General features: G+C 46.8%; 1 protein-coding gene across 1 annotated transcript; it reads right to left on the bottom strand.

Moving 5' to 3' along the window:
* Window positions 1-298: 298 nt before the first annotated feature.
* Window positions 299-16,274, bottom strand: LOC129500924 (T-cell-interacting, activating receptor on myeloid cells protein 1-like). Its single transcript, XM_055311842.1, has 10 exons — window positions 16,138-16,274; window positions 12,554-12,589; window positions 11,623-11,913; window positions 11,067-11,363; window positions 4,125-4,169; window positions 3,635-3,718; window positions 3,504-3,531; window positions 3,043-3,107; window positions 2,527-2,564; window positions 299-1,173 (listed from the first exon to the last, which is right to left on the bottom strand). The coding sequence occupies exons 1-10, from the start codon at window positions 16,178-16,180 to the stop codon at window positions 1,030-1,032; spliced, it is 1,071 nt and encodes a 356-aa protein (XP_055167817.1). The 5' UTR covers window positions 16,181-16,274; the 3' UTR covers window positions 299-1,029.
* Between the last annotated feature and the right edge of the window lie 1,280 nt (window positions 16,275-17,554).

Below are 17,554 nucleotides of genomic sequence, written 5' to 3'. Positions count from 1 at the left end.
AGTGCTGAACTGACATCCTGCCTTCTTTGCCTCATTCTGTAGGTTAGAAACAAGTCTTCCAAAGCCAGGGGAGGGCATTACATAGGGGCACGAAGACCAGCAGTGAGGATCATTGGAGGTCACAAGCCACAGTGAAGGCTGGCTCAAGCCCACAGACTTGTATAAGGTTATGTGAAGAGAAGGGAGTGGGAACAGAGTGTGACCACTAAGAAAGGCACTGGGCACTTGTCAAGAAGGAAACAGGAAGTGGTACAACCCCTCTGGTAAACTGTTCAGAAGTGTCTAATGAAATGAAGCACACACCTGTTCTTTGACCCAGTCATCCCACTATTTACAATCCAGGGAAAGGCCTGCATGTATGCCACAAAGACATAGTTAAGAGTGTTCATGCAGCCTGACCCATAGAAACGTCAGCCTGGAAGCAACCCAGATGTCCATCCACCTGAAGGTGGATCAACAAACTTTGCATGACCATGCAACGGAGTAATACTCAGCAGTAAAAAGGGAAGAAGATATGGATATGAGTAACATCAGGGATGAGCCTCAGAAATAACATATGTGTGTGGAAGCAGCTGATGCAGAAGAGTACATGTGGTGTATCGCAGGTGTATGAGTGCATATGAAGAACAGGCAAGTCATCCAAGGTGACACAAGTCAGAGAAAGGAATGATCTCAGCGAAAATGGCGGTTAGCTGGAGAGTGGTGCAAGGAAACCTTCTAGAAGGAGTGCTGGAAATGCTGTTTTTATTTGGACAGTAGTTATACCAAAGGGAATAGGTAGAGATCTATCACTGAGATCTATATATATACACACGCACACAGTCACTTGGCTATGTAAGGTTTGTGCATCTTACTCTGTGCAAATGATACCTCTCATTTGAAAACAAATTTTTAGAAGAAGGAAACAAGTGTTCATTGAAAATTTGGGGGAAGGGATCCCCATTTGCCTAGTGTCCCAAGGGTCCTTCCTCTCTTTATCATCCATCTCCGTGCTAGAAGTTCTTTCGTGGGCTACAGGTGCCCTTCTGGCTATGCCTTAAGGCTCGAATACACGCAGGTTTCCAGGGGCTGCTCCATCTGCAGGGAAAGACCCTCTCTTAGGGCTCTGGTGTTAAGCTCAGCATAAGTCACTGTGTGGGGTTCCTCAGCTCTTGACACCTGGGATGCTTTATCCTGAAAGGGAAGCAAGGAGAAAAGGATCAAGTACTCCCAGGAAGAAGTGTTGGGTTGTGAAGATTGAGCGTTTGGGACAAGTTGTGGTAGACAACTGTGTTAGAGCCTCCCACTCTTCAAGTCTTGCTGTGTTCCCCTACCCTCTTGAAGTTTGATGGAATCTAGGGATGTGCATCTGTCAAACAGAATAAGCATAAAAGATGGGCTGTTGTGTGTCATCATGTCCAAGACTAGGTTATGAAGGACTGACTTCCATCTTGTTCACACTGGTCACTTGCTCACGCTGATCAAGCCAGCTGCTGTGTCATAAGCTGTCCTATGGAAAGGCCCATATGGTCAGGATGGTCTGTGGCCAACAGCCAGTGAGGAACTGAATTCCACCAGCCACCACCTGAGTGAGTGGATGTGGAAACACATCCTCTCTTCATCAAGCCTAAATCCCAACCTGTGAGACCCGGCACGAGCCACACTCAGATTCCTGACCTGCAGACACTGTGAGATCATTAAGTGTTGCTTAAGCCACTACGTTGGGGATGAATTGTTATGAACCATAGATAATTTATACCCACAGCCATCAGAGTGAGTGTTAATATGAAATGTCCTTAGGGTCAGAAAGCTAGTGGTGGTCAGGGGCTTGGGGTGGGGGTGTGGGCATGTGGAGAGTGCTTAAAGGCTGTGTGGTTTTTTGGGGCACCATGAAAACAGTCTGGAATTAGATATTGGTGATTATTGTACAGCATTGTGAATATTCCAAAAGTTGCTAAATTGTATGGGTTAAAATTACGAATTTTATGTGATGTGAATTTTGCTGCAATTTTTTAAAAATTGAACTGTAAAAAAAATAAGGGTGACTATCAATAGCTGCAGGATGTACTATGGATGTATTTCATGGTAGGTGCTTTACAGGGGATCTTACCATATTTTCATTAAGAGCACCAAGAGGTGGGCTGTATTATCCCCATTGTCCAGATGGAGAAACAGATGTTCAGGATGGGAAGGTCGCTGGCCCGAGATTCTAACAGTTTATAATAATAGTACGTTCAGGGGTATTGAACGCAATGCCATGACTGGGATCTGACTGATCATTGTGTGGCTCTGAGCTCATTAAATCATCCCATTAGTTCTAGAGAGAAGGTGGCCTGCATCCCACGTCACATGGGGAAATGTCCCCAGAAAGGACAAGTCATGGGATAAAGAGTTCAACCCAGATTCCTCTGGAAAGTTGAGTGAGGGCTGGGGTGGGGGCGGTGAGGAGGAATGCAGAGGCCCCAAACCATTGACAAAACCAGGCAGAGTGACAGAGAACCTGAGACAAGGAGGGGTGATGATGGGGTGGCCATAGTGGGAACTCACCAAGGCAGGAGAACAGTTTGTGATAGCCATGGACAGATCTGGGAAGGAAAAGAATCTGCTGTTGCCGTGCCCCCAGGCTCCCAGGGTGAAATCTCCACACACACCACCACTCACAAGGACATTCATCATACACACCCTCACATGCACACACCTATCCCTGTATATCCTCTCACACACACACATGCACATATATGTGCACTCACAATTACTCCTACACACACACACTCGCATACGTACATTCACGGACACATGAACATACAAACCACACACAAACACATGCAACACAGACTTATACAACCACACACATCTACAAACACACACTCACAGACACACGTACACACACATTTGTGCACTGTTACATGCATACACATGTTCACATGCATGCATACATCCCTGCGCACCTACATGTGCAGACTCACATGTGCACACTCAAATACACATGCTTACATGGGCACAGGCAGCACGCAAATGTGCACACCCTGCACACGTACAAATACACACACACAGGGGACCCACCATCGCTTTCTTTCCCAGGCTGAACACTTGTCCTCCGTTCTTGAGGGTCCTTAGAAGAGCGGGAGCTGAAGGAGAGAAACATTGAAGCATTGGAGGTGAAGGAAATTGGAGTGAGACACTGGGATCATGGTGGATGGGCGGAGGTGAGGTGGCAAGCAAGATTGTATGTAAACCAAAGTCCCCCCACCTCCTCCATACTCATGTACCACTCCCTGGGGTCCCCAGGCTGTTCAGGTGCCCAGCAGAGTCTTGTGAGAGGAGGGGGGGAAGGGGTGGTCCATGAGGACAGGCTCCGAGGAAAGATCATTGGGTGAGAATTGAAGGGTGGTCGTAAGAAGAGAAGACATGGAGAGATGCTTGGGGTGGTCATTGGGGTAAGGGTAAGAAAGGTGCTGAGGAATCAAGGCAGCAGTGGAGGAGGAGTTAAGTATGGGCTGATGGGATCCTCCGAGTAGCCCTACCATTTGGTCATCTTGTTAGGAGCTGCCCCTGGGGATGAAAGAGAGACAGCATCAACCCTGTGGTGTTAACTTTCCCATTCCATTTCTTCCATTTCCTCCCAAATACGTAGCGGTTGCTTTCCTGAACTCACCACACCGGGTGTATTTGTAGATGAGGAAGACTCCGAGGATGAAGAGAAGGATGAAGATCACAATGAGGGTGAGCTCCACGGTCCCTGGGGAGAGGAGAAGAGTTGAGAGCGCCCTCCATTTCCTGAGACATGTTCTGGTGCCTCAGTGTGTCTACCATCAATTGAGTTCCTGCCGCGTGCTGGAGATCTACCTCTACGTTTTTCTCACACTGGGAGGGAGACCAAGTGATGCCCCCCTGTGCAGATGCCGGAGCTGAGCGTCAGAGAATTGAAGTACCATTTCCAAAGTGGCCCAGCTACTGAATATGCAGAGCTGTGCCTCTGATCCTCCCCACCTCAAAAGACCTAGCACTGAGCCACAGCCTTCAGGCATCACTGAAAGATAGACATCTTCCAGAATTTTCCCAGAGGTGGATAACTCAGGACTTCACAAGGATGTCCCATCCCACGGGTGAATGACCTTTTGTCCCAGGAAGCTCTACTGTCTTACCTACTCCTGTTTCTGCCATCTTGGGAGACTCTCTTTCAGTTTTATCTAGAAGACAGAATTCTTGAGTTTAAATTTAAATAAAATTAAATAAAATTTAAAACTCTATGCATTATTTACAAAGGCATGCCTATGTAGTAAAAGTATAAAAACATGCACAGAAATAACACTAACCACAGGGTGGAGGGTTCTACTGGGAAGGAGAAAAATAATGTTGAGAGGGAAAGAGCACTCTTTAAATCTTTTGTGTGTGTGTGTGTGTGTGTGTGTGTGTAAAGAAAACAGTTTAGAGCAAATACGATGAGCTGTAAGCAAGTATAATTCTGGGTGGTGGATATGTAACTGTTATTTGATGGTTACTTCTATTAGGTAGTATTTTTCAGATTTCTCAAAAGAAAGGAAATTCCTATCAGTTCTCTCGCTGGTTTGTGGGAGGAAGGTTTTCTGAGTTTTAGATCTATCCAGGGAACAGAATTAAGTAAGATAGGATGCAGAAAGAAAAAGCGAGTGTACTCCAGGAATGTCCGGATCCCATTCAGGGACCCCAAGCTTCCTGTGTAGGCAGGTGTGATGGTTAGATTTATGTGTCGACTTGACTAGGTTATGGTACCCAGTTATTTGGTAAAATACCAGTCTAGACTGGTTGCCAGGAAGATGGCACCTGAAACTAATATAACACTGTATATTAACTACACTGGAATTAAAACAAATGCAGTCTTAACCTAAATTCATTTTTTAAAAAGACGTGATTAACGTTTAAGTCTGCAGAGTTTGAGTGGAGCAGATTAGTCTCCGTAATATTGGTGGGCCTCATCCAATCAGTTGAAGGCCAAAAGAGAAAGACTGATCTCCTTTGGGGATGAAGGAATTCTTCTTACAGCTACCCCCTCTAGACTCAACATCAGCTCTTCCTCAGGGTCTCTAGCCTGCTGGCTACATGAGTTGCCCGGGGTCGCACAGTTAGTGAGTAGCAGAGCCAGGGTGGGACCAAGCTTCATGAAGCTCTGCGGATATGATACTCACCATGTCACTCTTCATTGCCTTTACCACCCACAGCTTTGCTGGCTCCACCTCTAGGAGCTGACCACAGCAGAAGAAGTAGACCTCTGAGACCACCCGAAGACCCCACCTCCTCCCAGCCCTGTACTTCACCCCAGGCCACTGTTTGTGCTGTTCTCTATTGGACCACTCATAGTTGTTCACCTGTGTGTCCTAGGGAGCCACAGTGTCAGAAAGGGGGACACTGTTTGTCTCAAACACCTCCTGTCTACTCACCCTCCCCTCCCACCCCCTGCCAGCTGCATTTGCTCTCCTCCTGACCAGAGACTGCTTTGACAGTTCTGACTTCAGAAACGATGAGTAAGCCCCACGAACCATCAGGCTTCTAGGGTCTGGCTCCAAAGAAATCACTGGGAAGCTGGACACAAATCACACTTTGGAATAAAGGGAGAAAAAACCAAACACCTCAAGTGACCTTGAAGGAAGACAGGACCACAGGAAAGGTGGTTGAGCCAGTATTCTGGTAAGTAGCTTCTGAAGCAGCTTACTGGTCCGGGGCACATAGTTTAAGTAATTAGAGGCTTTAGGAGTTGGAGGAGAGTATGGTCTCCACCTGTAAAATCCCTGAAGGAACTCTGGTGTCGACCTGGAAATGAGACAATAGGTCTGGAGCAGAGTTTCTCATCTTGGGCACTACCGATATTTGGGGCTGGTTAATTCTTGGTGGGGAGGAGTCCTGTGCATCATCGGCTGTTTTGTGGCCATCCATGGTCTCTACCTCCTAGATGCCATGAGCATCGCCTATCCCCCATCCCCAGCCACAACCACCAGAAATGTCTCAGACATTGCCATATGCCACTGAGTAGCAAAATCGCTCCTAGTGAAGAACCACTGGACTGGGGAAAATAAGAGGGGAGCCTAAGATGAGCAACTTCTCTTTCCTTGTCCTCTGTCAGAATGCCTGCTTCCTGCCTTGGCCAGTCAGGTGACCCTCTCATCCCCACAAGTTAAATAGGCTGTGTAGCAGCTGGTTTGGGGGGGTCTGGCCCTGTAAGAACTGCGTTAGACTGTAAGGGTGTACAAAAGGCTCTGGCGAATCCCTAAGGAAACTCTTGGGCTCCATTGCTGATAATCTGTCCATGCACCTGGATCCAGTCATCCACCTGCCAACTCCTCCCCCACCACCCCTCTGCAGGTGACATCTTCCTGTCTTCTTCAGCCTGTTGCCCTTGGTTACAGTTGCCCGGATGTGAACAGTGGCTGAAAGAACACAGGAAAGGTGGTTGAGCTTATCAATAGCCTCCAGGTGAGACGTTCCGTTACACGTATTCACACCAGAAGAAGCAGTATGTGTGACCATCACACAAGAAACTCAGAAGGTTCCTTACATGCCAAGGATAAGGAAGAGGGGAAAAAATGACTCACCAGTTGTTGAATAACCCCAAATTATTTAAAATTTCTCCCTTCTACAGAAAGCAACTCCAGCCTACAATATTTTTCTTCCAGTTTTGTCTCCTTGAGCATCACATTTTGAAAAGACTGTGTCATCTGTGCTTAATGCTTGTACCTTGTCACATGCAGTTGAGCTGAGTTAGAGACACAGACGTGTACCCTTGGCCTTTTTAGAACCTGGAAGATCTTGAGAGGTCATGCAGCTTTCCACTAATATTTATAATTCATTGTAACCATGAGGATATTTACTGTTATCATTTGAAGGATAAGTACCTTCTCTGTTTCCTAGAAAGTCTCCCACTAGGAGTGCAGTTCTTGATAAAGCTGTTTCAACATGTAAGGGAGAAATTTGGGATGTTGATAATGATAATAATAGTAAATACTTAGATGATATTTGCTGTCCACCAGACACAGCTTAGAAAGGATTTAGGTAAATCATTATTTTAAAAAAAAAACTTTATTTTTTTTAAAGATTTGTATTTATTTATTCATAGAGACACAGAGAGGCAGAGACACAGGCAGAGGGAGAAGCAGGCTCCACTCAGGGAGCCCGACATGGGACTCGATCCCAGGCCTCCAGGATCACACCCCAGGCTGCAGGCGGCACTAAACCACTGCACCACGGGGGCTGCCTGGATTTAGGTAAATTACCTCCTCAGAATCTCACCCCAAGTCCCTCATGTAGGTACCACTATCAACCCTGTTTAACAGAAGCTGAGGCAGACAGGGGCAGAGTAATCTTTGGCCCCAACCCAAATCCAAACACTTGTAATTAATTTGCAAAACAAGAGTAGGTACACACCTTCCAGATAGTAGGGCCATCTACCTAAGTAACAGATGGGTGGTTACCGTTGTTGGAATGTTTTTTCCTTTCACCCAGTTACCTGACTTATGCCCCTGGGGGGAATGCCCTTTACACTGACCTAGAAATCAATGGAGCAGGTGGATCTTAGATACAGGAAAGGTGTCCCTAGGTCTGTGAATTCCCCACCTCACTCCCTGGCCCCAACCTGGGGTAGAGATAAAACGCCTTTACCTGGTGCTGCCAGATGGTCTCCAAATCAGCATCAGGACCTTAGAATTTTCTTGCTCTGTCCAGGGCTCTATAATTCTGGAGCAAACACCCTTACTGAGCAAATACCTCACCCTCCTTAGCTGTCTCAGTCCATTTGGGCTGCTCTAACAGAATGCCACAGGCCAGGGGGCTGATGAACAACAGACATCTTTTGCTCACAGGTCTGGAGACCAGAAGTCCGAGATAAGGGTGTCAGCATGGTCCAGGGATGTTGGGGCTCTTCTAGGTGGCAAACTTCGATAGCCTCACCCAGCGGAAGGGAGGGCTCCACTCTTAACTGAAGCGCCTCCCAAAGGCCCCCACCTCCTGATGCTGTCACATCAGGAGTTAGGATTTCAACATGAAATTGCAGGGAGGAGGGACACAACTTTGAGACCCTAGGATCAGAAGGTATCACCTCTCCTCTTTTTTAGGAACTGCTCATTGCCTCCTACAATCAAGTCACCCAGGATGGACCTGAGTTTTTCTTGCACAGCATCCTCCTGAGAGAGCATTTCCTAGGATCAACCTAGAGGCTGAGCTGACCAGACCTGTTCACAAACCTCCACCCCATCTCCCAATCCTCTGCCCCAGGTCCCTTTGTCTGTGTGTGTCTGTTTTGAACTGGGTCTGGGAAGGAGAGTCAGATGGTTCTCCAGGAGTAGAATTTATGAGCTGCAAACTCAGCTCTTAAAAGTCATGTTCGGGATCCCTGGGTGGCGCAGCGGTTTGGTGCCTGCCTTTGGCCCAGGGTGCGATCCTGGAGACCCGGGATCGAATCCCACGTCGGGCTCCCGGTGCATGGAGCCTGCTTCTCCCTCTGCCTGTGTCTCTGCCTCTCTCTCTCTATCTGTGTGACTGTCATAAATAAATAAAAAATTAAAAAAAAAAATTAAAAAAAAAAAAAAAGTCATGTTCTCTGCCCAAAAGAAGGAACTGGTCCCCACTAAAAGAGAATGAAACCAGTCCCTCATTCTAGTTTCTTTTCTTTTTTTTTTTCATTCTAGTTTCTGAAGCCAAGTGGCATCCACGCACTTCCCACGATTTCCTGGCCTGTGATCCCAGTGGTTTCCAGCCAGGCCTGGCCTCGCCTTGCCTCTGTGGGACATTGGGCAGTGTCTGGAGACCTTGTGGGTGTCACAGCTGGCAAAGGACACTTGTAGCAGGTGGAGATCAGAGATGGGGCTGAACATCCTATGATGCACAGGATGCACTTTTCTCCCCACCCCACCCACACACACACAAAAATAATGATCCAGCAAAAAAGTGTCAGTAGTGCCAGGTTAGGACACCCTGAATGACCTCTTCAATTCCAAAGACTGATAGATTCCCCTAACTTTTCCTAGGTCACTTCAAAGTAGGTGCAACCAAGTGTCTTGACTAATATAATCATGAAAACTATCTGTTATAATTGATCAGCTATATTCCCTCTCCTTCTCATAGAAGTTGTATGGGTCCGATGTGTGCATTGCTCCCCCCAGAAAGGCATACCAAGAAATGAGTTGCAGGATACTCACAGCGAGTGCCAGAGCTATAGTTTTAACTCAGGGCAGCTGACTTCTCTTCTTCTCATATACTGTATGACATTTCTCAGGACCTCTGAATCCCTGCCCCATGAGCTTTTAGGAAATTCTGGTCCTTGTATCAATACAGGGGAACTCAGCCCCCATCCAGGAGGATGCCTGGTTCCTACTGGCCTCTCTTCCTACCCTCATCCTGGACAAACTCACAAAATAGCCCTGGTGCACAAGGGTAAAAAAAACGTCCCTTTCCTGGGATGCCTGGGTGCTCAGCAGTTGAGCGTCTATCTTTGGCTTAGGGTGTCATCCTGGAGTTCCGGGATTGAGTCCCGCAGGGAGCCTGCTTCTCCCTCTGCCTATGTCTCTGCCTTCTCTCTGTGTCTCTCATGAATAAATAAATAAAATATTTAAAAAAACCAAACAAATAAACAAAAAAAATCCCTTTCCTGAACAGACCTACAGAACCCATATGCACTGTAGATAGCAATGTAGAATGGTGTGGCCACTATGAAAAACAGGATGGTGGTGGGTCCTCAAAAAACTAAAAGTAGAACTCTCCTGTGATCCAGCAATCCCATTTCTGAGTATACATCCAAAAGAACTGATACCCAGTAGGCGGCCAGCAGGTGATGGGCCAGTAGTCAAATAGGTGGAAATGACCCAGATATCCATCAGTGGATGAATAGGTACATGAAATGTGGTCCGTTCATAAAATGGACCATTGTCAACCTTGACAAGGAAGGAAATCCAGCTATCTGCTACAGTATGCACGAACCTTTAGACATGATTCAGAGTGAGAAAAGCCAGTCACAAAAGGACAGATACGGTATGATTCCAGTTACGTGAGGTTCCTGGATTTGTCAGATGCATTGAGACAACATAGGATGGAGGGTGCTGGGGGAGTGGGGTGTGGAGAGGCTGTTTGATGGGGACAGAGTTTCGATTCTGCAAGATGAAAAGCATTCTGGAGGCAGGTGTTGGTGGTGGTGGCAGCAGCTAGGCTACAGTGCAAGTGCACTTGACACTTCTAAGCTGTGCACTTGAAAATACTTACAATGGTAACTTTTATGTTAGGCACTTTTGCCATGGTTTTTAAAAATCATTCCCCTTGGGCACCTGGGTGACTCAGTTAAGTGTCTGCCTTCGGCTCAGGTCTTGATCTCGGGGTCCTGGGATGGAGCCCCACATTGGTCTCCCTGCTCAGCAGGGAGTCTGCTTCTCCTTCTGCCCCTGCCCCACTCATGTGCACTCACTCATGCACACACAGTCTCTCTCAAATGAATATTTTTTTAAATAAAAATAAATTAAAATCATTCCTCTCCAAAAGAAAGAAAGGGCTCAACTTTCTAGGAAGAGAAAAGCTCAACTCAGCTGAGCTAAAAGGCAAGAGTGCTAGATTCCCAGTGAAAATGGAACACAGATCTTCCTTGAGTCTCTGAGTCTTTCTCAGAAAGATGCTCCTGGGCTCTCTGTTATTCTCTCCCTCCTCATCCACCATTTTGCTAGAACCTCTTCCTGCCTAACCCCAGGAGGTGTCATTCACACGTTAGTCTAAATTAATTGTGCCCTGCCCAGGATATATGTGACAGTTTTGTGGCTACTTCTTATTTTCTTAGTGGGGGTCAATTGCAAATCCCCCCTCACTCACACCTGGTGTCCTCAGAGCATATTTGGCTACCTGCACCGGGAAGCCCACACCCAGCCTCCTTTTATATGATTCTCCACCATTTGCACTCCTTCCTTGGCACAAGATCCTCTACACTATTCCACAGAATACTGGCCCTCACTTGGATTTTCCTAAATGATTTCTCCAAGTTGCAGAGTCTTGTGGAGACAGTGTCCACACCTCACTCTCTCAGGTTCCAGCAGCTCAGCAGGCAGGTAATCCATCTGCCGTCCTCCTGACAGTAAACACCTCACCTTTCACTGTGATCTCAAGATGGTTGCTAGGCTCCGAGGCCCAGAAAGGAGCACTCATCAGGAAGTACACGCAGCTGTAGTTCCCAGCATCACTGACTGTCACACTCCTGAGGGAGAAGTTCATCTTCTTCTTTGCTGGACCCTGGACCCTTATGGGTTCTGCTGCTCCCGCCTTCAGCAAAGCAAACTTTACAGACTCGAAAGAATTGTTTGGCCTCTGACACTGCAGGGTCACGTTTTCTCTTGCGGTCACCACACCTCTTTGGTGGGCTTGGAGGGAAGGTTTAGGGAACTCTCCTGGAAGAGAAGAGGGCTCCAAGGTCACAGGGAGAAGCCTGAGATCCCCCCCTCCCCGTTCTCCTGGCAGGGGTCCCGCCAAGCAGGAGAGATGACAGATCCCTGGTCTCACCCTTTTCTGACTCTGACTACAAGCCCTGGGTGAAGCCCAGCCAAGTCGTTCTGCTGCTGTGTTTCTCCGTCTCCCCTTGCCGCTCCCCCCCCTCCCTGGGGTTCCTCCCCCACACCTGCCCCTGTCACTCCAAAGCACCCTCCTCACCTGTCACCAGCAGGAGGAGAATGTCACTGGGCTGTGAACTTATTTGGGGAGGCTCTCGTCTGTAGTATTCGCAGGTGTACGGTCCAGAGCTGCTGGCCTCTAGGTCAGTGAGGAGAAAAAGAGCCATGCCCTCTGTGGAATCTGGTGATTGTGGGAACTCCACAGGAACATTTCCCTTTCTGAGAGCAAAGTTGACATCATTGGTGGAAGTGTGGCATTGCAGTGTCACATTGCTCTTGGGAGGCATTATCCAGCTGGGCCAGGCCCTGAGGGAGGGCTTGGGAAGGGTCTCTGGAAGGAAGCAGATTTGGGGATGGGATTTGGTGCCTGAGCTGCTCTCAGGAAGTCCCTTTAAGTAAAGAGAAGGGAGTAATATTCCATTGTATACATAAACCACATCTTCTTTATCCATTCATCTTTCGATGGACACCGAGGCTCCTTCCACAGTTTGGCTATTGTGGACATTGCTGCTATAAACATCAGGGTGCAGCCATTAGAAACGACAAATACCGACCATTTGCTTCAACGTGGATGGAACTGGAGGGTATTATGCTGAGTGAAGTAAGTCAATCGGAGAAGGACAAACAGTGTATGTTCTCATTCATTTGGGGAATATAAATAATAGTGAAAGGGAATATAAGGGAAGGGAGAAGAAATGTGTGGGAAATACCAGAAAGGGAGACAGAACATAAAGACTCCTAACTCTGGGAAACGAACTAGGGGTGGTGGAAGGGGGGGAGGGCGGGAGGTGGAGGTGAATGGGTGATGGGCACTGAGGGGGGCACTTGATGGGATGAGCACTGGGTGTTATTCTGTATGTTGGTAAATTGAACACCAATAAAAAATAAATTTATTATAAAAAAAAAGTAAAGAGAAGGGACACGGTGAGTTTGGAGTGAAGGAGAGAGAGGATCTAACTGAAGAAACTCACCATCAGTCATCCTGTTTCCTCGGCCAGCGCACAGCCCTGTGAGAGAATCATCCATGAGACACGAGCATCCGCCTGGAGCCCTGTCCTGAGGGGCCTCCCTGGGGCTCCTGCTGAGAATGTACTCCCGTCATCACACTCAGTGACAGTCTCAGACTCCTGCAGGAGAGCCCATCTGGCATGGGTGCTGGTTTGCCCCTCATGTTAATTTCCTAGGGCTGCTGGTGTCACAAATTGTCACAAGTTTAATGGCTCCTGACAACACAGATTTATTATCTTGCAGTTCTGTGGGTTACAAAAGTCCAACAACACAGGTTCCACTGGCTAACACCAGGGTTCTTTGGGGATGATTTCCTTCTGGAGGCTATAGATGAAACCCATCTCCTGGTCTTTTCCATGTCTAGACACGCCCACACCCTTTGGTGGTGGTCTCCTCCTCTGGCTCTAAAACTAGCAATGGTTGGTGCATTGACACCTCTTGTACCTGTTTTGCTACACTCTAAGGATCCTGTGGTTACACTCTGACCACCCAAATAATTCAGAAGCAACTCCCTACCTTAAGGTCAACTGATAAGCAACTATAATACTACCTGCCACTTGGATTTTCTTTGCCACATCCAGGAATGTACCCACAGCTCCAGGGAGTCAGGACACAGACATCCTTGGGAGTCTATCTCAGTCTCTCTGTCATTTCTCATGTTGTCCCACTTCACCGTCCCAGGGTCCTCTCTCCTTACAATGGCCCCAGGACTTTGGATGGCCTTGCCATTTTGCCTCAGAGTCCAAGGATTTCCCCCCCTTTACCCATCCATCCTACTCATCTGTTGTATTCTGTGATGTCCTCTTTAGATTTCATGGTGGAGGGCATGGTGAAGGACATGGGGCACTATGCTTGGCTCCTGATCATCACTGTTATGCTAAGTGTGTCACTCAAGCTGTCTCCTGAGCATGTCAACATTGCAGAGGGCACAGGATCTACTCTTCCCCTCATATCATGGCTTCTAGAGTGTGAGAAAGATCTTAATTATGACCCAAACCATTTGACTGGGGGGAAATCCAACCACTTAGGTTCTAGAGACACCTATTATTCCTGATGCTATTGGGTCCTGAAGAGATTTGGAGTCACTAGAATTTAAGCTCCTTGGGATCCCTGGGTGGCGCAGCGGTTTGGTGCCTGCCTTTGGCCCAGGGCGCGATCCTGGAGACCCGGGATCGAATCCCACGTCGGGCTCCCGGTGCATGGAGACTGCTTGTGTCTCTGCCTCTCTCTCTCTCTCTCTCTCTCTCTCTCTCTCTGTGACTATTATAAATAAATAAATAAATAAATAAATAAATAAATAAATAAATAAAATAATTTAAAAAAACAATTTAAAAAAAAGAATTTAAGCTCCTTGAGGGCAGAGAATACATCCTCAGCACCTGGAACACAGCACAGACTTTGGCAAATATTCAATAAATATATGATTACCAGTGGAGTCTGAATCTTATGTAAAGAGAGTCATTTGCAAAGATTTCTGAAGTCCCAGAAATTATTTCCCAAATCCCTCCCAACACAACAGCATAACCATCTGCGTCAACTGAGAGCAGGGGAAGGAGGTGGGGAGATCCCTATCCTATGATAAGGGACATGTAGCTGCTGAGAATGCAGTCCTTTGTGTGAAGATACTTGTCTGCCCTTGGGAAATAGCCTAAATGCATCCCTGGTATGATGGTTGGCATGAGTCATCTCCTTGGTGCCCCAGAGTCAATCTCAAAAATATAAGATCGGAATTGCTTGCAAGGATGAAGTGTATGTTCCCCATCTACCCCCTCTGGTGGCCTTACTTTCAGATCTAGACCAAACTGATCCTAAAAGTGAGATCATGCAGTATTTGTCTTTGTCTGACTTGTTCCACTTCATGTAAAACCCTCAAGGTCCATCCATGTTGTCACAAATGGTGGGATTTCCTTCTTCCTCACAGCTGAATAATATCCCATTATACATACAGACCACATCTTCTGTAGTCATTTATCCATGATGGACCCTTAGGTCATTTCCATGCCTTAGCTGTTGTTAATAATGCTGCAAAAAACATGGAGGTGCAGACATTCCTCCAATTTCCTGTTTTAATTTTCTTCAGATATGTAACCCCAAAGTGAGATTGATGATCATATAGTAGTTCTACTTTTAGCTTTTAAAAAAATTTTTATTAGAAAGAGACTGTGAGTATGTGGGGGAGGGGCAGAGGAAGAAGGAGAGAAAGCAAGCAGGCTCATGCTCAGTGTAGAACCCAACATGAGGTTCAGACTCATGACCCTGAGTTCATGACCTAAGCCAAAATCTAGAGTCAGACACCCAACCAAATGAGCCACCTAGGAGCCCTACTTTTAACTTTTTGAGGAATCTCCATACTGTCTTCCACAGTGGTTGCACCCGTTTGCATCCCCACCAGCAGTGCATGAGGATTCCCTATTCTCCACGTCCTCACCAACACCTGTTGCCTCTTGTCTTCTTGATGACAGCCATTCTGACAGGTGTTGAGTGGTTTCACCCGTTTGCATCCCCACCAGCAGTGCGTGAGGATTCCCTATTCTCCACGTCCTCACCAACACCTGTTGCCTCTTGTCTTCTTGATGACAGCCATTCTGACAGGTGTTGAGTGGTAGCAGCAGAGATCATGCAGCCCACAGAGCCTGTCTCTCAGGCCCTATACAGGAGAAGATTGCCAACACCTATTTAGATCACTGGATCCAATGTTCACTTACCTTCTTGAGGTTTTTCTAGCCACAACTCCCTTCACTCACCCTCCAGACATTTCTACCCCTAGACCCCCAAATTAGGACCTTTTAAATTCCTTCATATTGCCCAATAGAAAATTATGACTTTTGGTATGGTGCAGACCAGAATTTGAATTCACCTTCTTCACATAGTAGCTGAGTGGCCTTGGCACATACTTCAGCTGTGAGTTTCGGATTCTTTGAATGAAGTATGGGGAAGAGAACTATTTGGGGGAATTTCTCTAAGAGATGTAAGGTCATGCAATGACAGGAGAGTATCGCTGAGCCTGTGTGAGAAAATCTCTCTCTTCTGGGTTCCTGGTTCTCTCTCCGATCCCGTGGAGGAATACCACAGCCCAGTGCTGGTCTGCAGCCAGCTTCTCGCATTTACTGCTACTTCTCAGAAACAGAAAACTGTGGCCCAGGGACCAGAGGGTCTGTTTTTGAGGATGGACACTGATTTTCCATTAATAGAAGTATTCTACAGATTTTCTTTTAAGATAGAGTTGAGTACAAAAATAATAACATTAAAAACCTGGGGAATTTGAAGAGGAAGATAACATAGGAAAGAATACAGATGCCACGTACAGAGGGAAAAATGTCATTAGGAAATTCAGGGTTGACTGAGTTTGGGGAAACAGGAAAATGTGTGTAAAGCCCCCGACATATCCTGTGTACAGAATTTGTATTCAGCGTTCTAGTTTTAATAAAACTTCTGTAGAAGGTTCTAGTCTCTGTTTCCACACCCTGCCCTGCAGGCCCTGCCAGCTCCAGCTGCTGCCCCAGACCAGCCCCACCTCCCATAGTGACTGCCCTTCCCCAAGATTTACCAGTATAGAGCACAACCAGGAGTTGGGACATCATGGCAGCCATACAAGCCTCTTCCAAGGATCTTCCTTCAGTCTTGCTGTTGGTGATTAGCCAAATGTTCTCGACTCCAGGACATACAGGAACAGCTTTGCCTCTGGTTTTTCAGCCCTCCACTCTACATGCCTGCAGTTTCTGTCTTCTAGTCTCTATCAGGAAATGACTATTGCAATACACTCTCAAGTCACTTCCTTCAGGCCTGACCCACTGAGTCCTCCAACAGCACAGAAGTCAGCCACCCACTTCTAAGGCATATCCATGAATATGCAAAGCATGGGAGAAACTGCTAGCTGAATTTCCATCACCATCGTCCCCTTCTGCACAGTGACAGCAAATAGCTGGGCTCCCAGCAATCTAGAATAAGAACTACATTTCTCTAAGGGCACCTCAGTGGCTCAGTCATTTGAGCATCTGACTCTTGGTTTCAGCTCAGAGCATGATCTCAGGATCATGAGATTGAGCCTTGTGAGCCCTGCATTGGGCTCTGCACTCAGCAGGGAGTCTGATTCTCTCTCTCCCTCTTCCTCTGTCCCTCCCCAATAAAATAAATAAAATCTTAAAAACAAACAAACAAACAACGTTTCTCTGCCTTAGGAAATTGTGGGTTCTTCTGCTCATAGGATGTGAGCAAAGTAATGTGAACAACTTCTGGATTGTGTCCCAGGAACCCTAAAGGCAAGAGCAGGGCCAGGGTGGAGGGCAAAGAGATGAGAACTCATAGGGCATCAGGGAAGGGTCAGGATCCTGGAGAACAAGAGAACAGGCCCTATAAAGAAAGGGTAAGGCAGAAGAACACTTACTGAAAGGCAGTATGGCAGAAAAGGAATTTGAAGAAGGAAATGTCTGTGGTGGGTTTGTAAGTTGTTTGCTGTGGAACGTGATGTGAACTACCTTGTGGGTGAAATCTCTTCTGTGAAATCTTCTGTCATTAGATCTCTGGTGTAACGAAGCCCTTCAGAAGAACTCAGGGAGTCATGTTCCACATCTGGTTGAAGTGTAGACAGAACAGGAGACAATCCAGACAGTGGACCCAGGCAATAGGCAGGAGCTGACTTGCACATGGAAAAATCTAGAAGGGTATATCTAGTATTTTTAAAGTGTTATTTTCTGAGTAGTAGAATTGTGCTCAGTATTTTTTTCCTTTGGTTATATATGTTTTCTAAATTGGCTGAAATTGATATGTGAATTTTAACCCTTTAAATATTATTGAAATTTAAGGTTTTCTAAATTTTAAGTGAAGTGCTGTGAATGAGAAAAACTCAAGGTTGAAACAAGGAGTGAACTTGGGATACCTGGGTGGCACAGTGGTTGAGCGTCTACCTTCAGTTCAGGTCGTGGTCCTGGGTCCTGGGATCGAGTTCTGCATCCAGCTCCCTGCGA

The sequence above is a fragment of the Nyctereutes procyonoides genome, unplaced genomic scaffold (assembly GCF_905146905.1).
Source record: "Nyctereutes procyonoides isolate TBG_1078 unplaced genomic scaffold, NYPRO_anot_genome, whole genome shotgun sequence".
Classification (NCBI taxonomy): Eukaryota; Metazoa; Chordata; class Mammalia; order Carnivora; family Canidae; genus Nyctereutes; species Nyctereutes procyonoides.
Note: the sequence above shows the minus strand (reverse complement) of the source record. Positions and strands in the feature narration are given on the sequence as shown.

Coding starts and splice junctions, on each gene's coding strand:
- LOC129500924 (XM_055311842.1), bottom strand. CDS start 16,180: ATGGCTGCCATGATGTCCCAACTCCTGGTTGTGCTCTATACTG. Junction 11,364..11,622: donor TCTCCTCCTGCTGGTGACAG/GTGAGGAGGGTG, acceptor CTTCTCTTCCAG/GAGAGTTCCCTAAACCTTCC. Junction 3,719..4,124: donor GATGGCAGAAACAGGAGTAG/GTAAGACAGTAG, acceptor TCCTCTCCCCAG/GGACCGTGGAGCTCACCCTC.